This window comes from Opisthorchis viverrini, assembly GCF_000715545.1.
Source record: "Opisthorchis viverrini unplaced genomic scaffold opera_v5_182, whole genome shotgun sequence".
Lineage (NCBI taxonomy): Eukaryota > Metazoa > Platyhelminthes > Trematoda > Opisthorchiida > Opisthorchiidae > Opisthorchis > Opisthorchis viverrini.
In genome coordinates, this window is record NW_008751838.1 from 669384 (window position 1) to 692460 (window position 23077).

General features: G+C 45.0%; 3 protein-coding genes across 3 annotated transcripts in view; 1 reads left to right on the plus strand and 2 right to left on the minus strand.

The window, feature by feature from the left end:
• Positions 1-1684, minus strand: part of T265_14361 (hypothetical protein) — a gene marked incomplete at both ends in the record, with an annotated part of 30383 nt that extends 28699 nt beyond the window's left edge. The window contains one exon of the mRNA XM_009173301.1: positions 1612-1684. The remainder of the gene's footprint in view (positions 1-1611) is intronic.
• Positions 1685-14752: 13068 nt separating this feature from the next.
• The window catches only part of T265_07704 (hypothetical protein), a gene marked incomplete at both ends in the record, with an annotated part of 17495 nt that continues 9170 nt past the window's right edge, over positions 14753-23077 (minus strand). The window contains 8 exons of the mRNA XM_009173292.1: positions 14753-14973; positions 15710-15898; positions 18356-18543; positions 20423-20763; positions 21067-21324; positions 22623-22734; positions 22769-22888; positions 22923-23047. Coding sequence (XP_009171556.1) covers positions 14753-14973; positions 15710-15898; positions 18356-18543; positions 20423-20763; positions 21067-21324; positions 22623-22734; positions 22769-22888; positions 22923-23047 — 1554 coding nt within the window. The remainder of the gene's footprint in view (positions 14974-15709; positions 15899-18355; positions 18544-20422; positions 20764-21066; positions 21325-22622; positions 22735-22768; positions 22889-22922; positions 23048-23077) is intronic.
• T265_07703 (hypothetical protein) lies at positions 22090-22281 on the plus strand (the record flags this gene model as incomplete). Its single annotated transcript, XM_009173291.1, has 1 exon — positions 22090-22281. The coding sequence occupies one exon, from the start codon at positions 22090-22092 to the stop codon at positions 22279-22281; it is 192 nt and encodes a 63-aa protein (XP_009171555.1).

Sequence of the window (23077 nt, forward strand, 5' to 3'; positions counted from 1 at the left end):
ATACTACTATATATAGTACTATAGTAGTACCATAGTAGTGCCATAGTGCTATATATAGTACTATGATATATACTATAGTATAGTGTATTATATATTATACTATATACTATACTATATATACTATATACTATACACAATACTATATATACATACCAATGTCGATATACTAGATTTTCGGGTACGTTTATAGGTGCGATCTAATGATACCTCTCCGACAGATGGAGAAATATTTGCAAACCAACTGACGTACACCTGATAATCAACTAATACGACGCACTAATACGTCGAAACCTCTCGGTACCGCAAAATTCTGGCTGTAATCAAGGACAACAAGCCAGTGCGTCGAACTTTCATTCATCAGCTAGGTTGCTGAAGCACCGCATCGCTCCACCCCGCCGATGTTACCTGGGCTGTTGATGCAGCTTTCGCAAAAGCAATGCCAGCTTCAGACAACAAGTCGACCAACAACTTCTCAAGTATTTCCATCACCGCTTGGTGCAGTTTGGCCGCACGAAGTCGCTTTGATGTTCTCCGTCCTGCTTTATTGCTGATCGACTTGTGGCCTTTCACAAGATTGCGTATACCATCGGCTGCACGACCAATATGAATGAGGAATTTAGGGAAATCTTGTGTAGTGTTTCGCTTGAATGCGTAGTGGATCGAAACTCTGCTAATTTTGACCCTTATTTTGCAACAATGGTATCATCATGCAGTTACGGAAGAACATTTGTGGTAATCAAGTCACTGAACTACATCGAGCTTTGTTGTTCCAGTATCCGACCCAGACCGTCCTTTTCCTGGGGTATTAAATCGTTCAGATACGATATTATTTTTTCACTGCTCATGGTCAGATGAGTAATCTGCGTTGTTAGTGTTTTTTTCGTAAAACGACTCAACTGCGTCTATGGGTGATAAAAGAACGCTTGTAGCTAAGTCTCGCTTATCCTTGTACCTCGTTTTGTAGTGGGAGACTTTTTTTCCATACATGGTGGACCTAAGAGTGCGCGGATTGCACATTCTGGGTTTGATCACTGAATTAGCGAAAAAGATCGATAAAAATTTAGAAATTCCAGCATGAGTGTCTGACCAGTGAGTAAACGCTTACGCTGAAATATCCCGGGGGAGGGATGTCAGTAGAAGATATTACAAGCAGAATAAGCCTAGGCCCTCTGACTGTATCGATTAGAGTGTCCTTATCAGCCGCGCTACAAAAGTCTTCCTCATTCCTTTGATATGAGAACACGTCCCTTGGAGAATTAACATAGGGGAGAGCGGAATTCTGGACAGTCCACTTCCGATTTCCGCTTTGTTCCCGAATCCCCGTCGTTTCGATTTCCCACACTGGTGTCTAAGCACACATGCGATAAACGTCTCCTTTTGAGTTAAACCATCTCGACAATGTTTGAATTCAAGCGTGGAACTAGACCAGCGAAATTTTGAAGACTTCCCCGCCCAATGAGCTCCAAAAAGCTGGAACCGACAGTGGGTTGTTAAAAGTGTTCACCGGAGTTATTATTAGTAACGAAGATTGTGTGCAGACTGCCTCTATTTATTTTTACAGGAATAACCGTTTGTTCTTGGCGAGTATCTATAAAAAGCCGGAAAACTCACCGCCGTGTTTAAGTCAGGTGAAACAGCTATTCCTCTAGATAAGATGGTCCATCAGATGTATGACTTCCGGTTCATCTCAGGTGGAACGGTGTGAGGTGCGAGCATGTATTTTCAAACACCCATCAGCTGGCCATAGATCAATACAATTATATCACGTTATCCGAGTGGATGTAGAGTCACGCCAGACAGACATTTGTCACATGTGGCTGGCCGATTGATAGGATCGGGGCTGGATAGATCTCCTTCCAGATACTACGGTTCCTACTTCGCTTACCGCTGGAATTTGTGGGAAGCCAGGTGGCATTCGAATTTCAACCACAAATGATAAGTCCTGGTTTACTTCCAATTCCAAATACTGATGATGAATTTAATAAGTAGGTCAAAGCTAATGTTAGATCTTTTCGGATCACGAGCGCTCGAAATAGGAGACTCGCCTGGAACCCAGCTGAATCTCTCGTCTTAAAACAGTTCATTCATTTGGGATAAGATCTAACTTATCCTGTATAAATCGCTTAGCTGTTCTGTGGTGCAGTATCGCAGATTTATGAATGGGTCCAAGGCAATAGGTCCAAAACAGGTCGAACTAAGAACTCAAAAGAATTTGAGTAGAGTCCCATTTTCATCCTACAAGTTTAAAGTCAAAACACAAGTCAGTGGAACAAAATGTTATACTCTGACGTTTCTTTTTCCAGAAAAGTCGGGTTATAACATATCATTCCGATGCGCTGTCTTGACTTTAAACTTTCTTTATTGTACTCTGCACCTAAATACGCTTCGAGTCCAAATTGACCCGGAACTGCTAGTCCATCATCACTTGTTGTGGCTTTTGTTAGATCGTGATCTACTGTTGCTTCTCAGTCCATGACTTTTTGCAACCATCCACCTGTGATAAACTTGCGTTTCTGCATTTATGCCTCATGTTGGAATGCGGGACATCGGGTGTTTGACACGAAGACGATTGGATCAGCTTCCAGAGACCCTTGGTTGAAAAAAAAACCGGCAGTAGTACGGTGTTGGGTTTGAAATGGCTAAGCATCGGAGTGTTCTAAAAATCTCAAAAACCAACGGCGTTGCAGTTCATCGCAGAACAATAAACTCCAGGTCATTTGCGATGAAATGAAAGTTCATCACTTAATGTCCGTTTAACAGAATGATGACGTCACTAAAGGACCACTGTTTAAGTGACCTCCCGGGAGCATCAGTTCTGCCGGGCAATTAAATTATCGCCTCACGAGTGGTAGTCCTTGTGAGGAACGACAGACACACCTAGGTAGATGTCAGCGGTATACTCGGGCTCCTTGCGTTCACGAAACTGTAGTTTGATATCCTTCAAAATGCCGAAGAAGGCCTCTGGATCTCCAGATTATTTTAACATGGTATGATGAGCAAACGATTGTTTTTCGCCAAGCTTTTTAATTTTGTTGCAGTCGAGCCTGGCAGGTCGTGAACTCAGTGAACATCGCATACTTGGATAATTGGACTGTGCACATGGTCACTCTGCGGTCACCTAGACAACATCAAAATAACAACAAGTTTCAGATGGTGTTTCGACCAGCCCGAGTGCACTTAAAGGTGTGTTTTGCGGTGTAGGTTCGTGCCTGTTGTATCCAAAGAACACCTTCAACGCGACCAGCGCAGAACAGAGTATGAAAACATCAAGTGGTGGGGAGGTTGACCACGTGAAACTTCAAGTCAAGCACTCGTAATTCCAAAGCGGTCCAGCTGCTCTTCCTCAGGGGTCCGCTATGCTGACATTGCAGTGCGCTAGAAGAGACAAAAATGTTTCCACAATATTCTCACGGAGAAAGTCAACCCTTACTAGACAACGAGTTCGATTCCACTCGCCATGAGAACTCGAAGTCCAAAACGCCTTTAATTAGAGATGAATATTCTACGCATGCAAAACTGGACGTCTAGCGTCCGTCGAATTCTATTTCTCTCTTGTTTGCGTTCTGTGATAGATCTGAAATTCGATCTTGGTGGATCCCATAAACAGCGCTTTTCCAATTTATTCCACGAAATTTAAGTTCATTCGACAGACCAGGCGCGCTTTGCGAAGCACACCCATTTGTCCAGCGTCATCACTGATTGTGACTGAGCTAGGATTCAGTCGAATCCCCGGCGGCGCCAATATAATTTGGAACAGGATTAGTCCGTAGGTAGATCAGAAATGCTGGAGGTAGGGCCTAGGAGGTTAAGATCTTTTTGTGTCGTGGGTGACCGTCCATTGGTTACGACTGCACTGAGCCTGCCAGACTACGCGATAAGGAGAAGACAGAGAACCCGGGACACTACTGTATTGTCAAGACAAAACATACAGAGCTTCTGCGTACATGTATAGGATTACTAAATGACCAAATATGATCGTTCAGTTGTCCGTTCTGTACAGCCAGTGGCGGTGTTCCGTTCGTGAACAATTTCAGCCTCACTCCACCGGTCGTATGTTGCTAAGCCGTGTTTGGTGTGCTCCGCCAACTTCACCTACTTTCCGTACGTGTCGCACCGATGGTAACCTTGGGGATGCGTCACTCTCTGCACATGTACTTTTTCCATGTCTGGGCGCGTCCTAACAGATCTGGATTCAAGTATGTTCCCAGACGTCATTGGGTTTCAGAACGGCTCGACACTGCCTATTAATTCGAAAGCTTCGGCTGACTTGTGGTTTTCTGTATAACAAGACGGTGTTTAGCAAGAGGGACACGCCTGTCATGACAAGGAATAGCACATCAATTCAAAGAGACATATTTAGTTTTATACATAACGGTTCATTGTAGCTCGTCCTCTGCAACACTATTGCGCACCATCATTCAAACTGATATTTTAAATTGTCTGCGGTTTGAACTCGTCTACTTGCTCCTGATAAACGTATAGTACGTATGAGGGGAATCGTCTTTGAAAATGGTGGTCTTTCCATGAGAGTGGGAAAGACCCAGCGGAGGTCAAACAAGGACTTGAGAGCGAAGTGTGAAAGCTACCACCAGCAGACTGAGCCACGCTGATCACTGCCGTTTTCCGGGATGGGGACCCCAAGACGGGTCACATCAATGGTTGGAGACGTTGTCATGGCCTGGTCGCGCCCTCAATGGCGCTCTTGCATCCAAGCTATTGCCTTCAATGCATAACTCCCTTCCAAATCCCCCAAGTGACAACCCACTGACAGTGCTGGATTTATGCACCATTTCATCACGTTCAGCTTCCAATTCCAGCCTCCAGTTCCTCGAGTGACAACTTCGCAGATGGAAGTTCCATTCATCTCGCGAAATCACTCCTTCTTTGAGCTACTTATAGAATGTTGCGATTACGAAAGGGTCCGAGAATTTTTATTGGTTGCTTCTTCCTATGGTCAAGACAAACTATACCAAAAAGTCCAGGAGCACTGAAGGACTATTTAGCATGGTTTCACTCCAGTTACAGGACGAAATTTTGATTGAAAAGCAATTCTGTTAACTTAATCGGTTTGATGGATACTCGACAACTGAGGGATCGACACAGGGCGAAGGGACACAGTGATCATTTGGGGATGTGGCAGAATGCGATCTCATAGAATGTCAGGTGAACTCGAAATTGCTGCGAGTCAGAGGGTCCGGGGTTCGAATCCACACTCAGCACCTCAACTGCTCCTGTCTAGTGGACCTCAAAAAGTGTGAAGATGGTGAACAAACAGGTTTATCTCTTTCTGATACTTTTATATGCAGATTACGCTTGGTACCTCACCATAAATAGCAAAGTTTTTCATGCGTACTGTAACACAAATTTTTGTAAACATCATATCATTGTACCAGCAATGCTCGCCACACTACTTACACAGTTTTAGGCATATTTGCAATGTAATTTTGTATTTCACTCGAGTCGTATAGTGTTTTGATTTTGGTTAGTCACTCGGTTGTTTATAAATGTTCATTGTGGCTTCACTTTTTTGTTTTTGTCTTTTCCAATACAGAAAAATTGATTTACCACTGAATTGTGCCTCTTCAAAGCATTCTGACTTGCGGTTTTCCACATTCTCACAGGCGCCAAGATGCACACAGCTTAGTCCGTCCGAGTGTGATGCGACCGACGCCAGTGGTAAAAAATCGATCACATTCCGACCAGAGCATGACTCACCTCTGGTCTGTGTAAGCTGATTTCGCGCTGGTACGCTGTGGTTTGATGCCCTTCTGGCTAAAGCAGGCACACAGCCAAGAGCATTCGGGCAAGACGGATGAAATCTGAAAAACTTCTCAAAGAGAGAACATAAGAGATTCGTTATTTTCATTCAAATGCCTGTAAATTTAAACTGACGATCCCCCCCTAGGGTGGCTGGTTCAATCTGACCAGAAAGCCAGCTGATGACTTTTCAGCCTGCTCGTTTTGATTCCGCTGGCATCGATCACTCCCTACAATACATTAGCCCTCGCAAAATATTTTCAGATCCGTACAGTCCTTTCCACCTCAAATTCTGGTCAATCTGTGTACCAGAAGGCAGTGCCCAGGTGTCTAGGTTGGTGCCGTCATTTAAACCGCTGTATGCGAGCAAATTGCTCATTTACACCCAACGCATCAAATGGGCTTCATTTGAGCACGAGAGTGTAAACACGTGACAGGTGTGTGTGACATGTGTGACCGTTCATCATTATGTCAAACTGAAAGAATCGATATTTCGTTGGACTGGGGTCGAAAAAAACTCGCGATGTGTGCGAAAAAACAGACGTTTGTCGATCCGGGCGGTAGAACGGTCGAAGCTGATTCTGTTCAGTAATTATGGCGTTGTTTGTGTTAACACAACTGCTGTAGAACGAGCTTTTTGTGTACTTCCCTTATCGATTTTTTAAACCGTGTAGTACATATCCTAAACAGTTGTATTTTAGGGCAGCCTATATTAGCCAGGTGATCGAACAATTCCAGTTTGTTGCCAGTAGCACATACGAAACTCGATGCAGTCAGAAATCCTTCCATTCGTATATTCAAAACCTTTTTTCCTAGTGCTTTCGTTTGTCGTGCACGAATGAAACTACTCACAAGGTTGCTGAAAACTCTTTGACAGCCCACGACCGGTTTCGCCCTTCCACTTTGGCTCATCAGGTAGGCGCAGTCCCCGAGTTCCCGTCAACCTTATGTTCTACCTGTTTAAGATTGTTCAACATTTTACTTGAGGTTTTCGCTATAAACTGATTGCCTTCTGATAAAATAACAGACAGAGCACCGACCAGACGCAGTTATATCCAGAGGTAGCATAAACAAGAAACCCAATGCGTCAGCAACCAGAAGAGTTTGGGGAAGTAAAGCAGCTTTAAAGCACCTCACAAGGAAATCTAGTACCTACAGTAAGAGTTCCCAAGACTTCGCCAACAGCGTTGCGGATGTCACTGTTGAACCAGGTGACAGTTTCGATGTGAATTCGTTTTAGACAAATGTGCCAAAAGGGGATTCTTTAGAAATAGCCAAGCGACTGCTATTAGTTGACACCACCCCTTCAGAACGGACACAGCTTACGGTAGATGAAATAGTGGAAGGTATAAAAGAGTGTCTGAGTCTCACATACTTCGCTTTTGACACAGTGGCTTACACTCAAGTACAGAGTCTAGCAATGGGATCTCCAATATCCCCGGTTTGGGCAAATATACTTACGGAAGAATTTGAACAGAGAGCTTTAGCCGTGTTCCCATACCCACCTAGGATATTATAGCGTTATTTAGATGACACTTTTGTCGTGTTGAAACGGGACAAGGTTAGTGGGTTTTACAACTATCTGCATGAACTGAGTTCACGGATCAAATTAAGTATGGAGATAGAGTCAACTTCGGGTACACTGGCCCTTTTAGACTGCATGGCGCATAAGGTCGGGGGCAAAGTAAAGACCACAGTGTACGAGAAGCCAACCGACACTGCGGCAGTTCTAAACTACTCGTCTGTTCATCCGAAGTCGGTATTCGTCAGTATTGCGTCATCAATGTTTAGGCGCGTAAGGGCCCTGTGCACAGAAGAAGCTGATCGGACAGCGGCCCAAAGTGAGGTAAAGAGCAAACCTCGGGGTAGTGGATATCCAGCTAGTTTGATTAGGTGTCAATTGCGAAGGGTGTTGGTACCGGTAGCGAAACCCAACAGGGAATGGATCGGGACAGCTGTTATTCCATATAAACCAGGGACATCGGAGGTAATTCAAAGAATTCTAAACATGGCCAACATTAGAGTAGCTTTCCAGAGGGGGAACACTCTGCGCTCTGCACTGGTGTAATTGAAGGATCGCCCCCCAGCAAACAGAACTAATAACTGTGTCTACAAAAATAAGTGTAACGACTGCACCGAGGTCCATACAGGACAGACTACAGGGAACTACGCATCAGAGTCGGAGAGCATAGTAGAAAAATAAACAGGCCGCCGAGAAACGCAGATGAATATCAGGCGCTACTGAAAGACTCGGCGATTGAGGAACACGCACTGGACACGGGACATAAAACAGATTTAGAAAATGTTGAGGTTTTCAGGCGAGGACTACGGTCCACGCCACACAGACTGATCGCCGAGGCGGTAGAAATCGCCAAGCATCCCAGTGTCAACAGAATAGAAGGTGTGGAACTGGCAAACGTGTGGAGAACGGTCCTGGATCAGTCAAGCTGACACGTGTTGGTGTGCGGTCATCATCTGGATTCCACTTGACCTCAACCCCACTCAAACTAAATTCTCGGAGCACTCACGACCCCATAAAGACCAGGGAAAGTCTACCAGTGGCACCTGAGTTGAATCGTCAGTTGAAGCACCCTGGACTGGAAGGTTAACGAACCAAATCCGATCAGAATTAATTTGAAACTCCCCCATTCCACCAACGCAAGATTTTGACAACCACACTAACCAACAAGAGCCATTAATTGACACTTAAACATTGATCTAGTGCGACACTCTGAAGTGGACTTACTTACTTATTGGTTCCCCATCTGCCTTATAGCCTGGCCAATGCGGTGATCTGCTCACTTAGCCTGATGAAGCTTTTGTGTGTGAAGCGAAACGATGTCCAAACAAAAGCTGCCAATTTTTTTAACCAAGTTCCTCTGAAATAAAGCAGTTTTGATTTTTTTTTGTGTTCGGAGCTGCGAGTTCGAACTCTTTGCCTGAAATGGCACTATGTTCTTGTTACCCTTGAGAAATAAATATCTGATCAGTAACAAGCGTCAATACTACTCAAATACACTGGATTGGTAATATTCTACTTTTGGAGCCAAAGACGTCGGTATTCACTCTAACCAAGCTCTACCATCTCCCGTAAACCTGTGGCGCGCGTGTATACAGCTGGACAGACTACTGATGGTAATGAGTAGATCATGTCTTCCAATATATTTAATCTGTTTGCAATGGAGAAATGGTTCAGCTGTAACACCCTTTCCGTGTCAAACTGCCATACACGAGGTCTGGGATACTACCGGGTTGCCCAAGCCTATAAAGAGGGAGTCGAGAGCAGACATTGGGTTCGAACCACGAACCTTCCAGTCAGTAAATTCGCGCTTTAACCACTAAGCCATCGCGCCCCCTGCCTTCAATGAATGCATATTATATTAAGTGATAATTATTAGCGAGGCGTTACGAGAACTACATGGGAAACTCAATATGATATCTCGCATAATAACGATAATCCGATAATATTGCATTATGCCAGCTAACATCCAGATATTTCATTTTGTACCGCTCAAGAACAAAGACGCTGATGATGGTCTTGGACCGAACCGGACGGCTGTTGACAGCAGTGGCATGTCACGCGACAAAAATACGTACTTGTTTGTCCAGTGAACTCAGTTTTGAAGGATGGTAATGCATTAGTAAACCACCTGATTTTTTGTGATATACTACACATAAGGTTGATGAAATCCGTCGACCGCCCACGACCGGTTTCGCTCCTTTTGGGGCTCATCAGGTAGGCACAGTCCCCGGGTTCCCGTCAATCTTATGTTCTACTTGAAACCAAATTGCACGAAATTAGTGCATGTACTATCATTCACAAACTAATTTGGTTTTTCGAGACTCACCTGGAACCTAGCCGAACCTCTTGTGATGTTTCCTGGCCAATTGTGGTTCACGTGCTTTTTTTTGCATGCACCTGTATTTAGAAAGGCTGCTTTTCGATCGATGAACGTTTTTGAATTTTAATATTTTCTTCGCATAAACTTGTCACCTCAGAAAAACATTCGTGGGTGTTTAAATATATTCTTATTTAACCGGAATATTTCAATTAGAGCAAGAGGGGAACGGCTTTGTCAAATACTTCCTGAGCTAAAATGTATCAAACATGTGGTAGCTGAGAGGGTCTTCGGTTTGTCCAAAGTTTGTACTTGCCTTTATTCGTGCTTTGCCAGCGTGTTTACAGAAGAACAGACGCTTTTTGGAGGGATAAAATAGCCTGTAACTCTACAGTCTTTCATTGGCTCTCGTGTGATGCTATGTAAATAACTTGTCCCGCCCTTAAATTGTTCCAGGTGCTATTTAAATCCTTCCCAAAATGTCGCTAAAAAGTACCAACAGACTGCAATGTTGATTTCACGGTAAAGCTGCAGATTTATTGGCCGAGATAAGTTCTAATCCTTCAGGGGTGACCAAACATGAATTCCTGCGCGTTTGGTTTCCCACGGACATGAATTCGAAAGTAAGATCTACTCACCCGAACTAGGTGATTGACATGGGACGATCAAGTCAGGTGTAATTTCAATAAAACTGAAATTCGGAATCTGTTTGGCCTGTTTTTTGTACTCGTCAGCCCAAAAAATGTCTATTCTGCTAGGCAAATTGTGGCGCGGTTTTAAGCCTTTTTGAAGCAACTGTTCCCGTTGTCCGCCCAAAAAATGTTCATTCTGTTAGGCAAATTGTGGCGCGGTTTTCCGCATTTTTCAGGCGACTGTTCCAGGTCAATTTGGACTTGTTCATCATCATTATCCTCAGTCAGAAAAGTAATTTGGTATTTCTAAGTAAGCAAAGAGACCAGAATCGTCCCGAATATTTGAGCTGGGGTAACTCAGAAGTGCAAAGAAATTTATCATGTTGCTGCAATACCATAGAGCACATGAATGGAGATGTTTGAGTCCCGAGAGACGAGGCAGTGAAGCATCGGTGTTGAACACTGATGTCATGCTGATGATGATGGATGATGAAGGTGATGAGGATGATGAATAAATTTATCATGTCGGGTACAAACGGTCCAAAGTGATACTGAGAATAGAACTCATCTGTCAAGGACGAGTGAAGAACAACCAATCAAATCTGTCTCAACGAGAAACGGTTATTCCATTGGTTGTTATGCAGTCACGATACATTCGGAGCTGGCAAACCGTGCGGCAGTTATTTAGGTTATTTAAAATCGTTTGCATTTGGAGAGGACCTCAACCAAAAAGAGCAACATCGTCTGCATACTACTCAATGTCTGTGAGGGAACGCCCCAAGAGCATTTCGACTCCCGAAGTTTCGGAGACAAGCAGAGGAATTTCAAGCAGAATTCGGCGTTTAGTATAAAAGCAAACCAAACGGTAGCAGCCCACCATTCCGATAGGCACACAATGATGCTGCTCAACAGGGCTAAGAGGACGACGGGGTGCTTTGTGGAGTTCAATAGTCTTTGCGAATAACTGTTGAGAAATTTCCTAAAAAAAATTCTCCTTTCTGGTATACAATATTCTGGCTTGTGGGAGATCATCGTATCAATCACATCGTAGGTATGGCGCTGGGCGCTTTATTGACTGCTCTCTGGGTGCCACTTGAGACACTTCGGTTGTGGTCCGTTCTGTGGCGCTTTATTAGACCAAATCACGTGATCCAAACCTTGACGTCCAGATCGTTTCGGTACATAAGGAACAAACGGCAAAGAACTTTTGGGGTAGACTATGACATTAGCCTACGTGTTGCTTCAGTTCTGATCGAAATGGAGTTTCTTGACAACCAGCCTTTCATAAATTTCGAATGTCTGCTTCGGAGTGCATAAAGGAATTTTGTAAAACAAACTTCTCAGAATTAGGCTACTTGTTTGCGAGATCCCCGGAAAATAAACTTTTCAGATGCAGTACCACGGTCACCAATACAGTTGGGATTCTACTTGTCTGACTGTAGCTGTTGGTGTCATGACGTCGAATGAGACGCTTCTCTCTTCTTATCTAACATTATCCTGTAGCCAATCAATTTAGTTTTCACGAGAGACTCAATTGAATCTCTCGTTTATGATATCCCGTGGAAACCAAATTGATTTGCAAATGAGCGTATTTCTCGAAAAAATGTGCAATTTGGGTTCAAGTACATCATAAGGTTGACGGAAACTCGGGGACCGCGCCTACCTGATGAGCCGACCCCAACAAGGGCGAAACAGGTAGTGGGCTGTCGAAGAGTTTTCAGAGACCTTGTGAGTAGTTTCCTTTATGAAAATATACTGCGATATCTCGACTATCGTGCCGACTGAATCATGAGGCGGCCTGTGTGCAGCACATTCAGCTAGAGGACATCATAAACGAGAGATTCAATTGAGTCTCCTGTGAAAACCAAATTGAGTTGCAAATGAGTGTATTTCTCGAGAGACGCTTCTTTCTTTTTATCTAATATTGTCCTCTAGCCATTCCACATCCATCACTTGCATTTACTTTCTGTCTGTGTGCTTAGCGAAACACACTCATATGCAAACAAATTTGGAAACTACGCAAACGAGAGATTCAGCTGGGTTCAAGGTGAGTTTCCCAAATTTGCTTGTAAATGAGTGTAGTTTGTTAATTTCGTGCAATTTGGCTTCAAGTAGAACGTAAGGTTGACGGAAACTCGGGGACTACGCCTACCTGATGAGCCTCAAGCAGGCCGAAACCGGTCATGGGCTGTCGAAGTTTTCAGCGACCTTATGAGTAGTACATTACGTAGATAGTAAAGTTCATTTGTCATCGCGCATACTATGCAGATTGATCCCACAGTGCAGCCCAGAAAATCAAGACGCAGACATTTGGCCCCGCAGTTAGCATTTGTCTGCGTAGTGTGCTCTTGAGATCTGCTAAAAGGAAACACTACTGAAATGTATAGCAGGCAGTATGAGGAATTTAGCTTTCAAACGGCAATTTCAAAAGTGCTCTCTATGCGTCAATTTTATCAAGAGTTTGTTAGCTTCATCCAAAAATAAAGCAGTTTAAACGATTTGAGAAGGAAAACTTTTGTTAACGCAACGTTTTTCTTACTTTCTGGTTGCCGAGACACAACCGATGCAGCATATCTCACAGAAGTAAAATACAAAAATTCTTGAAGTACTTCGGTACTTCTGTTGCTCAAGATATGCTACAAAGATGGATTGCTGTGCGTTCTCGACACGACTGTGTCATACTCAACACAATTTACAGTTTGATCTTACGAACGAAAAAACCCTTTGTTTGTATGATGGAATTTATCAGAAGTGCCCGAGGTTGTANCAATTTCAAAAGTGCTCTCTATGCGTCAAATTTATCAAGAGTTTGTTAGCTCCATCCAAAAATAAAACAATTTAAACGACTCGAAAAGGAAAACTTTTGTTAACGTAAATTTCTTCTTACTTTCTGGATGCCGAGACATAGCCGATGCAGCATATCTCGCAGAAGTAAAATAGAAAAAAGTTGCTTGAAGTAACTCACATGTGTTTTACTTGGGTACTTCTGTGGCTCAAGATTTGCTACAAAGATGGGTTGCTGTGCGTTCTTAACACGACTGTGTCATACTCAAAAAAATTCACAATTTGATCTTACGAACAAAAAACCCTTTCTTTGTATGATGGAATTTATCAGAAGTGCCCCAGGTTGTAACTGTCCGCCATCTTACAGAACGTGGTCACCAAATTGATTTGCAAATGAGTGTATTTCTCGGACACAGTCCAATTTGGGTTCAAATAGAACATAATGTTGACGGAAACTGGGGGACTGCGCCTACCTGATGAGCGCCAAGAAGGGCTAAACTGGTCGTGGGCTGTCGAAGAGTTTTCAGCAACCTTGTGAGTAGTTTCTTTTATGGTCACCAATTTGTTTGCCTCAATCTGGATTGCGGAGTTGTCAATAAGACTGACTGCTGTTCACAAATTGATTTTCAAAAGCAAGGAACAAAATGGCATTTATTCACAAAATTTTATTCTTGCACAAAGTGTATCTTGTCTTTATTTCGTGTGAAAACTCGATTTTACCCTTCGTGACCATTCTATCGTAGCTGATCAACAGGTCGGCAGCGTCCGCTGACGGTCGCGTTGCCTTCCTTCATTCCTCCCAGTTTATCCAACGTAGGATTTTTTGCGGTCGTTGCAGTTGATTTGGTGTATCACATTTCTCCTTTTGGTTTTGTCTCGGTTGTCCTTCGGTTTTGAAATGAGATTCTTTAGGATGAAATCCAGTTTGTGGGTCATGAGGATTCCTTTTTGAATCAGTAATCTGTTTGTGAGTTCCGATATATTCTTGATGTACGGCAGAACTAACTCCTACCTGATGGCTTATTCTTGCTGTTGTTGAGATGCCTGTTTCAAGCTTCTCTTGATAAAATTCCTTGAATATCCATTGTTCTAGAATACTCTGACTAGATGGCTTTCTTCCGTCTTCCGTAGTTCTGTGATGCTTCAGTGTGTCTCCGCCCCCTTGAACAAGGTTTGGACGCAGTTCTTCTTGTGGTTTACTGGATGACTGCTGTTGCATTTCAGTATTTGATCCGTATGTGTTTTTTCCAGTATACACGGGTTTCCAGAGTCCCATCCAACTTTCTGTTCACTAAACCCCAAAGGAATGGCAGTCCGTTGTTTCCCTCCAGTTCGATTGTAAACTTGATATTATCAACAGGACGCTCAAGAAAATGCGAGCAACACACAAGATAACCAGCCAGGAACGATGGAGAGTAAAAGGCGACCAACATTGCACAGTTTTATGGACTACCAAAGGTGTACAAACGGGGGAACCCCACTTCGACCAATCGTTTCACTTCCGGCAGCTTTCAAATTCGCAAAAGACCTATGGAGAATACTGAAGCACTTAATTTCTGGGTTGGAACACACAGTCAACAATGCCGGTCAGTTTCTGAGCAAACTTCGAAACGTCAGTGTAGAAGACCTAGAAATCACACTTTCATTTGATACTAATCCACTGTTCACTTTAGTCAACCTCGCCAGAGAAAATAAACAAAATAAATCATTCAGCTGTAGCACCCTTTCGGTGCCTAGCTACTATGCCACACGAAGGAGACGTGAGGACTGGGATACTGCCAGGTTGCCCAAGCCTAGACAGGGGAAGTCAAGAGGCAGAAGTCGGGTTCGAACCACGGACCTCCCGGTCAGCAAATTCGTGCAATAACCACTTGGTACATCTCGCCAGAGAAACCGTAGCAGAATTGTTTTGCAATGATCCAAACACGACAGGATCGACGGAATCCGAAATTCTGTGCAAGCTGTTGGGCTTTTGCATGGTTACATACTTTGCCTTTGATGGACGAAGAGGTCAACAGTTGAAAGGGGGGACTCCAATCGGATCCTCAATATCAGGATCCGCTACTCCAATCATACAACATCCAAATGGCGGCCAAATTTTCAGGATGTTTATCGTTCAGTTGTAGGACCCTTTCGGTGCCCAACCGGCATGCCACCCGAGAGAAGCACGAGGGCTGGGATACTGCCGAAGCCTAGACAGGGGAAGTCGAGAGGCGGAGAGTCGGGTTCGATCACGAACCTTGCGTCCGTAAATTCACGCTCTAACTACTAAACCAGCTCGCAGGATGGAACAAAGGTTTAGATAGGTCAAACCCTTTGGTCTTAGGCAATCGATGCGCCCCATAACAGCGATCATTGAGTCGGGAGGCCACAGCTTTGCCACCGCGTAAGCTCCACACCGAGGACTGACCTTTCTATGCAAATCTTGACCGACTACCACAGTATCCCAAACGATCGATAAAAAACCCTGTAAAGGTTTACAGTAGGGGAGATTTTGTATTGTGCCAAGGCAAAAAGCTATAGGTGTGTATAACACAAAATATCAAAACAAACAACAAGCCATCGAAGAGATGAAATGCGACGCTTAGAGATCGATCCGGAATGTGAGAAATGCGCATGAGTGCAGTTCACAGCCATCAGGAGGGGGGCGGGAGTGTGTGAGATTTATAGAAAAAAAGGCAAACGATCAGAATAAACTTATTAAAAGTGCTATACTGGGACCAAAGTGCAACCAGCTTATGGATGCCAAGAAGGCTCGATTGCATTCGTCAGATGAGCAAGTGAACACGCAGGCACGATAGATTCGGTCGTGATCGGGGAAAGAGACGTAATCGCATTGTGTGCCCAAATCAAACGAACTACAGAAACGGTTCACCCCGACGAAGCCTGAAATACACACGAAAAGTAGTTATGAACGTGTAAAATAGTCACGTGATGGGGGTGAGACGTCACTGCACTGAAATTAGAATGGACTTTGGACGCAGAACTAGAAAAAAAAACAGAAGCCGAGGAGGAGGCAAGTAGGAATGTGGAACAGCAAAAAAATAACAAATAGTAAAAGGCAAGCGAAACAAGTCGAAGGTAGTCCTGAATTGTGGCCAGACAGTGAATAACAGTCCCAAAATCACGTGGGTAAATCTGGCTGTGCATCGTCATGATACAGACACGCCGCAGTTAGTCGGAAACAGCCGTACGATATGTATTCGTAACGACGCCGGTGAGTGGTCGATTCAAGACAAGTCAAGAATGATTTCATGCGACCGGGTGTGTGAATTCAAGGACAAAAACCGACATCTGATCATTCAGGTGATAAGAGGCGGTCGAAAAGAGAACTGAACTAAGAGGGCGTGTTGGAAGAGTGACATCCAATCAAGAACAGACAGGACCGAATAGAGGTCACGTGATTCAGGTGTATCGTAATTCTGCAAATTTTCCTGTTGACTACCGTTGCATTCCTCGATATCAGCCCACGTCGGTGGGAGCCTGGCAGCACATCTGGAGACGCGCAGACTGAATAGCACATACATTCTAAATGATTTGCGTCCATTCGCCAAACAACAGCGCTTGTCGACACTCTACTACGGACTGCATAGGATTCTAAAAATCGTTCAGCTGTAACACCCTTTGGGTGCCTAACTGTCGTGCCACCCCAAGGTTGCACGATGGATGGGATACTGTCAGGTTGCCCAAGCTTAGACAGGGGAAGTCGAAAGCCAAAGGCCGGGTTCAAACCACGGACGTTCCGGTCATCACAGAAGTATTCTAAATCAAACTACATAGTATGGGTTCCGTGACTGCAGGCTCTGTCAGGCGGTCCTTGATCATGTACTTGAGAAGGATACAAAACGTCAGTTGTTTGGAATTTGTCAAAAAATACACTCTCCAATCCCCAAGAGAATAGACTTGGTGCTTGAATTCATCAATGTGACGGATGTACGATGTGGTACATGGATAAGAGAATACTTGTCCAGGAGGTGCCTGCCACGCATTAGAGGCGAGGGCGTGTTCAGTTAGCTAGAACTGAAGAACTGCGCATTGAAGGCGATGGCTTTGATATAAGCGCGCTACCGGCTGCATGACTGGGCCATTTCTGTTAGTGTCATTAATCATTGGAGAGTTTAGTCCGGGGTCTCTAACCAGGGAGGCGGTTAAGTTTATTTCTTAGTGTTGGCATACATCGTTGTCAAGCCATGTACCGTCCACCTCTCGGTAGCTTCCACTCAGCAAAAGACTGGGCAAAGAGAGTGCTGCGAGGCAGATGGTCTTCTGGTACGTGGAGTATATGTCCTAACCTATGAGGCATAAGTAATTCATCACTCGCGGGAGAGTACCTCCTTCCTAGGACCATCTAGCGTTCCTCATCATTACTCATCGGATGTTCCGACCAGACCTGACCAATGTTTCGGAAATGCCGATGGCCTCCAAGTAGAGCCACAAACAACCCATTCCGAAAAGGATTTTACCCGTACTGAAACTGCTACTGTTCATTTGTATTACCCTGATCGGTGCAGATGTGAGCAGGTTGCAATTAGGTACGGTTCATACCTCAGTTGTAGACATGTCATTTCTCGCGACGTAATCGTCCAATGACCTAGTGTAGTAAGCGGCACTACCAGCCGCAGAGTATGGAGCCCATAATACCTGTGACTATTTGCAGCGTCGACCAGAAAATCCAAGCGTAGAGCTCATGCTCCACGGTACACCTCATACGTTGTCGAAACTACGAGACGACGCATTCGTACGGAGAATAACCTCGTCAAGCTCATTAGGACATCAGGAATGCTTGGCAGAGGTAAAAGTTGACCTTGAACTTCCTGGTTCAAAAAAATTGCTACGCCAAATAGTATCCAATTTTTCCGAGTTTCGGGGGAAGCGTGACCTTTGATGGAGAGCATTGAGGATAAACTGGTAAGAAAAAATTCTTTTGAAGGGAAATGTTACCAGGATCAGATAAGGCGGTTCGGTGGATCAGTTGTAACACGCTTCCGGTGCCTAACTGCTATGCCACCCGGAGGAAGTTCGAGGTATGGGATACTGCCAGGTTGCCCAAGCATAGACAGGGGAAGTCGAGAGGCAGATGTCGGGTTCGAACCACGAACCTTCCGATCAGTAAGTTCATGCGTTAACCATGAACTATCTTGAGTAATTAAAGGAGTTCATCTGAAGGGGGACGGTTTCTATTCAATGGAACAGATTGAGACACGGAATCCAAGAGAAATGACACCAGGGGAAAAAGGTGACCTAGGTGGGCAACTGTCTCACAAGTTGGGACAGTTTAGAACCGTCAGAGAAAGTAAGCAATATAAAGCCAATCGCCATCAAGCGTATTAAAACACCACAAACCTCCGTATATTCCGGTGGTCTTTATGCAGAACCGGGCATCTACCACATTGCAACGTGTGGGTCGAAGAGGACTCTGGTGAGGACTAAACGAATCGAGACAATTAGCATCCACTGAGGAATTGCAAACGTAACACGACTTTCCATTGGAGCGGTCTAGGGAAGGTAATGTCGGGTTGGAAAGTGCACAACTTACGGATGAGGAAGATTACATAAATGAACAGCCGCAACATCAGCGCATGCAAATGCGATCACCACGGTCAAACGATGTTCGGTGGCTGAAATACACAGCGACAAAGTTTGAGTAAATATTTAAAATCCAATTAATAATAAAATCTGATTGAAAACAGGAAACATCTAAAGCAGTTTGGATTGGTCAGAGAATCGAAACAACCGAAAGAAGCACAGTGTTGACAAGAACTGCCGGTATTTGTCCAAGGCAAATGTGCTGGGCAAACGTGGCAAAATCCTTGGGAAACCTGGTCAAAGCAACTGAGCCTTTTGGAACACTACGCTACCCCGCTTTCAACAAACACTGCAGGTATTTGACGATCAAAACTGCTCGTCTGAAGTACTGAGCTATCCCAAAGTCACTTTCTAGACTTCATGCTTTTAGCTATTACTGTTGTTAAGCACGAGATAGCTCGGTGCTTAGGGCACAAACTTACTGACCAGTAGGTCCGTAGTTCAAACCCAGACCTTGGCATTTCGACTGCCCCTGCGTTGGCTTCGGCAACCTGAAAGTACCTCGGCCTCCTTGCTTCCTTCGGGTGGCATTGAAGCTAAGCACCGAAAGGGTGGTACATCTGAATTACTACTATATTGTTGCCCCAACAGTGGTATCGTATTCTAGCAAATTACCTTCGATAAGGCAATAACCACACGGGATGCCACTACACACAGGCTAGAGGTCACTGGCTTCTCGAAAAATTGCGGGAAATCACATGGTTGGCTCGTGGGAGCCAAATAATCGTGCAATATAATTTAGTCCATGGATGTGATGAAAAGACCGACAAAGCTCAAACACCCGCTTAATTGACCCTTCCTGATCATTCCCCTAAAGCGATAAAAAACGAAAAAATGAGTGCGCATTGCATAAGCACGGAGTATCTGCACTTTATGTCAACCCATCCTGGAACACTACGTAAGATAAACCCCGGTAATGAACACACTGTGAAGGACGACTGCAGAAATCCGAAGGCTGGGAAGGGAGGAGAATGCGTTGCGCTCAGGCCGAGTTGTCATCGCTCACTCACGTTCACAAAGGCGTCCATCAACACATTCACACCTAATATCCACCGAGAGTAATGTCATAAATGTACTTCTCTGATTGCCAAAGCCAATGTGAAAAAACACCTTAGTAAATGGGACCAGGATAAGTTGGTGACCAAGTTGTTGGGGCACAAATGCAATCGAGTGTTCTCCTTGCCGGAGGCTGTTTGGAGGAGGCTGATTCGGAGTATCCGGTGTTTTTCTGGCCTTATTAGGAGACAGATTGGTAGATGGCTGCAGACAAACTTAACTGAGCTCAAGGCCAATGAATACACAACTCCTACGCTTTCTTCTGGTGGCATGGCAGTTATGCACCGAAACGGTCGGTGGGCTGCATGATTTTTTTTATTTTTCTCACGCCGAGATACTTGTTGCTCCTGAGCACAAATCCGTCAACGGCCGATCACTGAGTCAACTCACGGAGCCTAACTAAAGCCTGAAGACACGCCAACCACTGTGCTGACCTATTCTTGAATCGGCGGATGAAGGAGTACTTCTCAATCTTGTCTTGTCAGCATACTCCCCGATGAATTGCAGTTCTGAGACTGAGAAGGGCGGGTTCTATCGAAACCTGTCGCCTACTTCATTCGGAAAGGATGAATACAGTAATCCTGGGGGATGATACAAATACGCAAGTTGGACGACTAAGCCCGGAAGAATCACAATTAGATGGTAGATTTCATCATTATTGATAGCATGACACTGGTGCTTGGCTGCCTTACATCCATGATTTATTTGAAAGCTTTATTGTAAAGAGAAGAATAAAGGTGGACGGGAAAGGGACAACAAGGAAGTCACTGAGATCGGTTGGAAACCATATCTTGCAGCGCCTGTGACCAGGTGCAGTGCGGTCCCCATCCTGGAAAGCAAGTAGCACCGACAGCACCCAAGCGTTTCGTGATCTCCTTCATACTCCTCTGCCAAGTCAAGGGTTGGCCACCTCTCTGTTTACGCCACTCTGAATTGGGCATGGAAAACAGCACTCTCTTCGGCAAACGATGCTTCGGCATATGCAACACGTCCCAGCCGACGCAGCTTCTGATGCTGGACACATTCTTCAATGGAAGTACCCGTTGCACAAACGAAAAGTCGTTTTTTAATTGCCTCGTTAGTGATACACCGACACTAACCCACACGAGCTATGGTTCTGTAACAACGATTGTCGAATACCTGAAAAAGTCTCAGTTCCGCCGGTCGAACAGCCAATAAGAAATTCCAGCACAAAGGCTCACATCCAGTTGGCTGGAGGCCACTAAACGCAGGAGCGTCATGGACTCAACTGGGCCATGTGACCACCAGTTACTGCTGGCAAGCTTAAATTAAAGATTGCCGTTCTTCTGAGGTACGCAACTTGACCCTGGTCATGTCATTGTGCGGGCCCGGTTATCACTTCGCTTTCCATCAGCAGCCTCGACGAGCCTCAATAGCTGAAGAGCACCGACAGCACCCAAGCGTTTCGTGATCTCCTTCATACTCCTCTGCCAAGTCAAGGGTTGGCCACCTCTCTGTTTACGCCACTCTGAATTGGGCATGGAAAACAGCACTCTCTTCGGCAAACGATGCTTCGGCATATGCAACACGTCCCAGCCGACGCAGCTTCTGATGCTGGACACATTCTTCAATGGAAGTACCCGTTGCACAAACGAAAAGTCGTTTTTTAATTGCCTCGTTAGTGATACACCGACACTAACCCACACGAGCTATGGTTCTGTAACAACGATTGTCGAATACCTGAAAAAGTCTCAGTTCCGCCGGTCGAACAGCCAATAAGAAATTCCAGCACAAAGGCTCACATCCAGTTGGCTGGAGGCCACTAAACGCAGGAGCGTCATGGACTCAACTGGGCCATGTGACCACCAGTTACTGCTGGCAAGCTTAAATTAAAGATTGCCGTTCTTCTGAGGTACGCAACTTGCCTGGTTATGTCATTGTGCGGGCCCGGTTATCACTTCGCTTTCCATCAGCAGCCTCGACGAGCCTCAATAGCTGAAGAGCATCGTGCTGATCCAGCTAGGAAGCTACTGAAAACACAGTCAAGCATATGAAGAGGAGCGCTTGGAGGTTGGATGGAAGCGAGTTAAAGAAGCCATGCTCCCAGATTTCATATCTTCTGTCGAAGCCATCCGCCTCCACTTGACAGTGAATACCGTCGAAAGTAACAAACCTCATTACTGCCAGGGAGATCGCACTAGCAACTATGGTGGCACATCCAGATTCTCCACACGCTGATTGATCATATTAACAGCTTCTCTTGGTGGTAATCATAAGTGGCTCGTTAGCGTCAACGACCGCAAACTCAATTGCATTTGGTTCTGTTGTGTTCAGCACGCTGACTCACACAGCTACATTTTTCGACTTCATGGGCTAGTACCCCGGGGTTCATGACAGACGACTGCATCTCAAATAGTACTGGACCCTTTCTATGGAGAAGAGCTGGATGCATGTAGTTCCGCACTTCCAGATAAATGACCATCTACGGTTGTCCTACCCGCGGATACTCCACGACTACAACCGTGGAGAATGATTTCGTACAAGATATCCGATTAATTAATGAGGGTCTCTCGCGGTGTTCTCTGTTGTCCACGTTTGTCGCCGGCCGGAAAGAGGCCGGGTTCCTGCAGCCCAGACACATCCCGAAGCCTGCACTGAGGGTGTGAATGTACCTGCAACGCCTTTCTCGTCCTCTGGGTACCACGACACAAGTTCGATACATGTGATATGGCCTGTTATCGTCAGATTTAACGCAGCGGAGACGTCAATGTCATTGCGGTTTGCTGACTATGAGCTGCATTCTCGTGTCACGACCGTTCAACCTGAGCCCGTGCGCCCAAGTAAGCAAGAGACGAACAAGTACTGTACTTCAGTCACCATTTTACATTCACCAAGAGACGAGTACTGTACTTCAGTCACCATTTTACATTCACTTAGCAACCGTCCCGGTCACATTTGTTGAGGTTTCTCAACAGTCCGAACGAACAACCACCATTCACGGATTCACGGATTGATACACAGGATCGAGGCTTTTGCCCAAGTTTCCCGGGTCGGTTTTGTTCTTGTCGGTCAGTGGCTGTCGTTCACCTGAAAGGCACAAGTGAAAAAAGGGTGTAGCACTGCTCAGTCGAGAGGTTATAGGAAGCACTTCACGGATTCACGGATTGATACACAGGATCGAGGCTTTTGCCAAAGTTTCCCGGGTCGGTTTTGTTCTTGTCGGTCAGTGGCTGTCGTTCACCTGAAAGGCACAAGTGAAAAAAGGGTGTAGCACTGCTCAGTCGAGAGGTTATAGGAAGCACTTCACGGATTCACGGATTGATACACAGAATCGAGGCATTTGCCCAAGATTTCCGGGTCGGTTTTGTTCTTGTCGGTCAGTGGCTGTCGTTCACCTGAAAGGCACAAGTGAAAAAAGGGTGTAGCACTGCTCTTTATGTTCTCAGCGCGAGGCAGTATGCT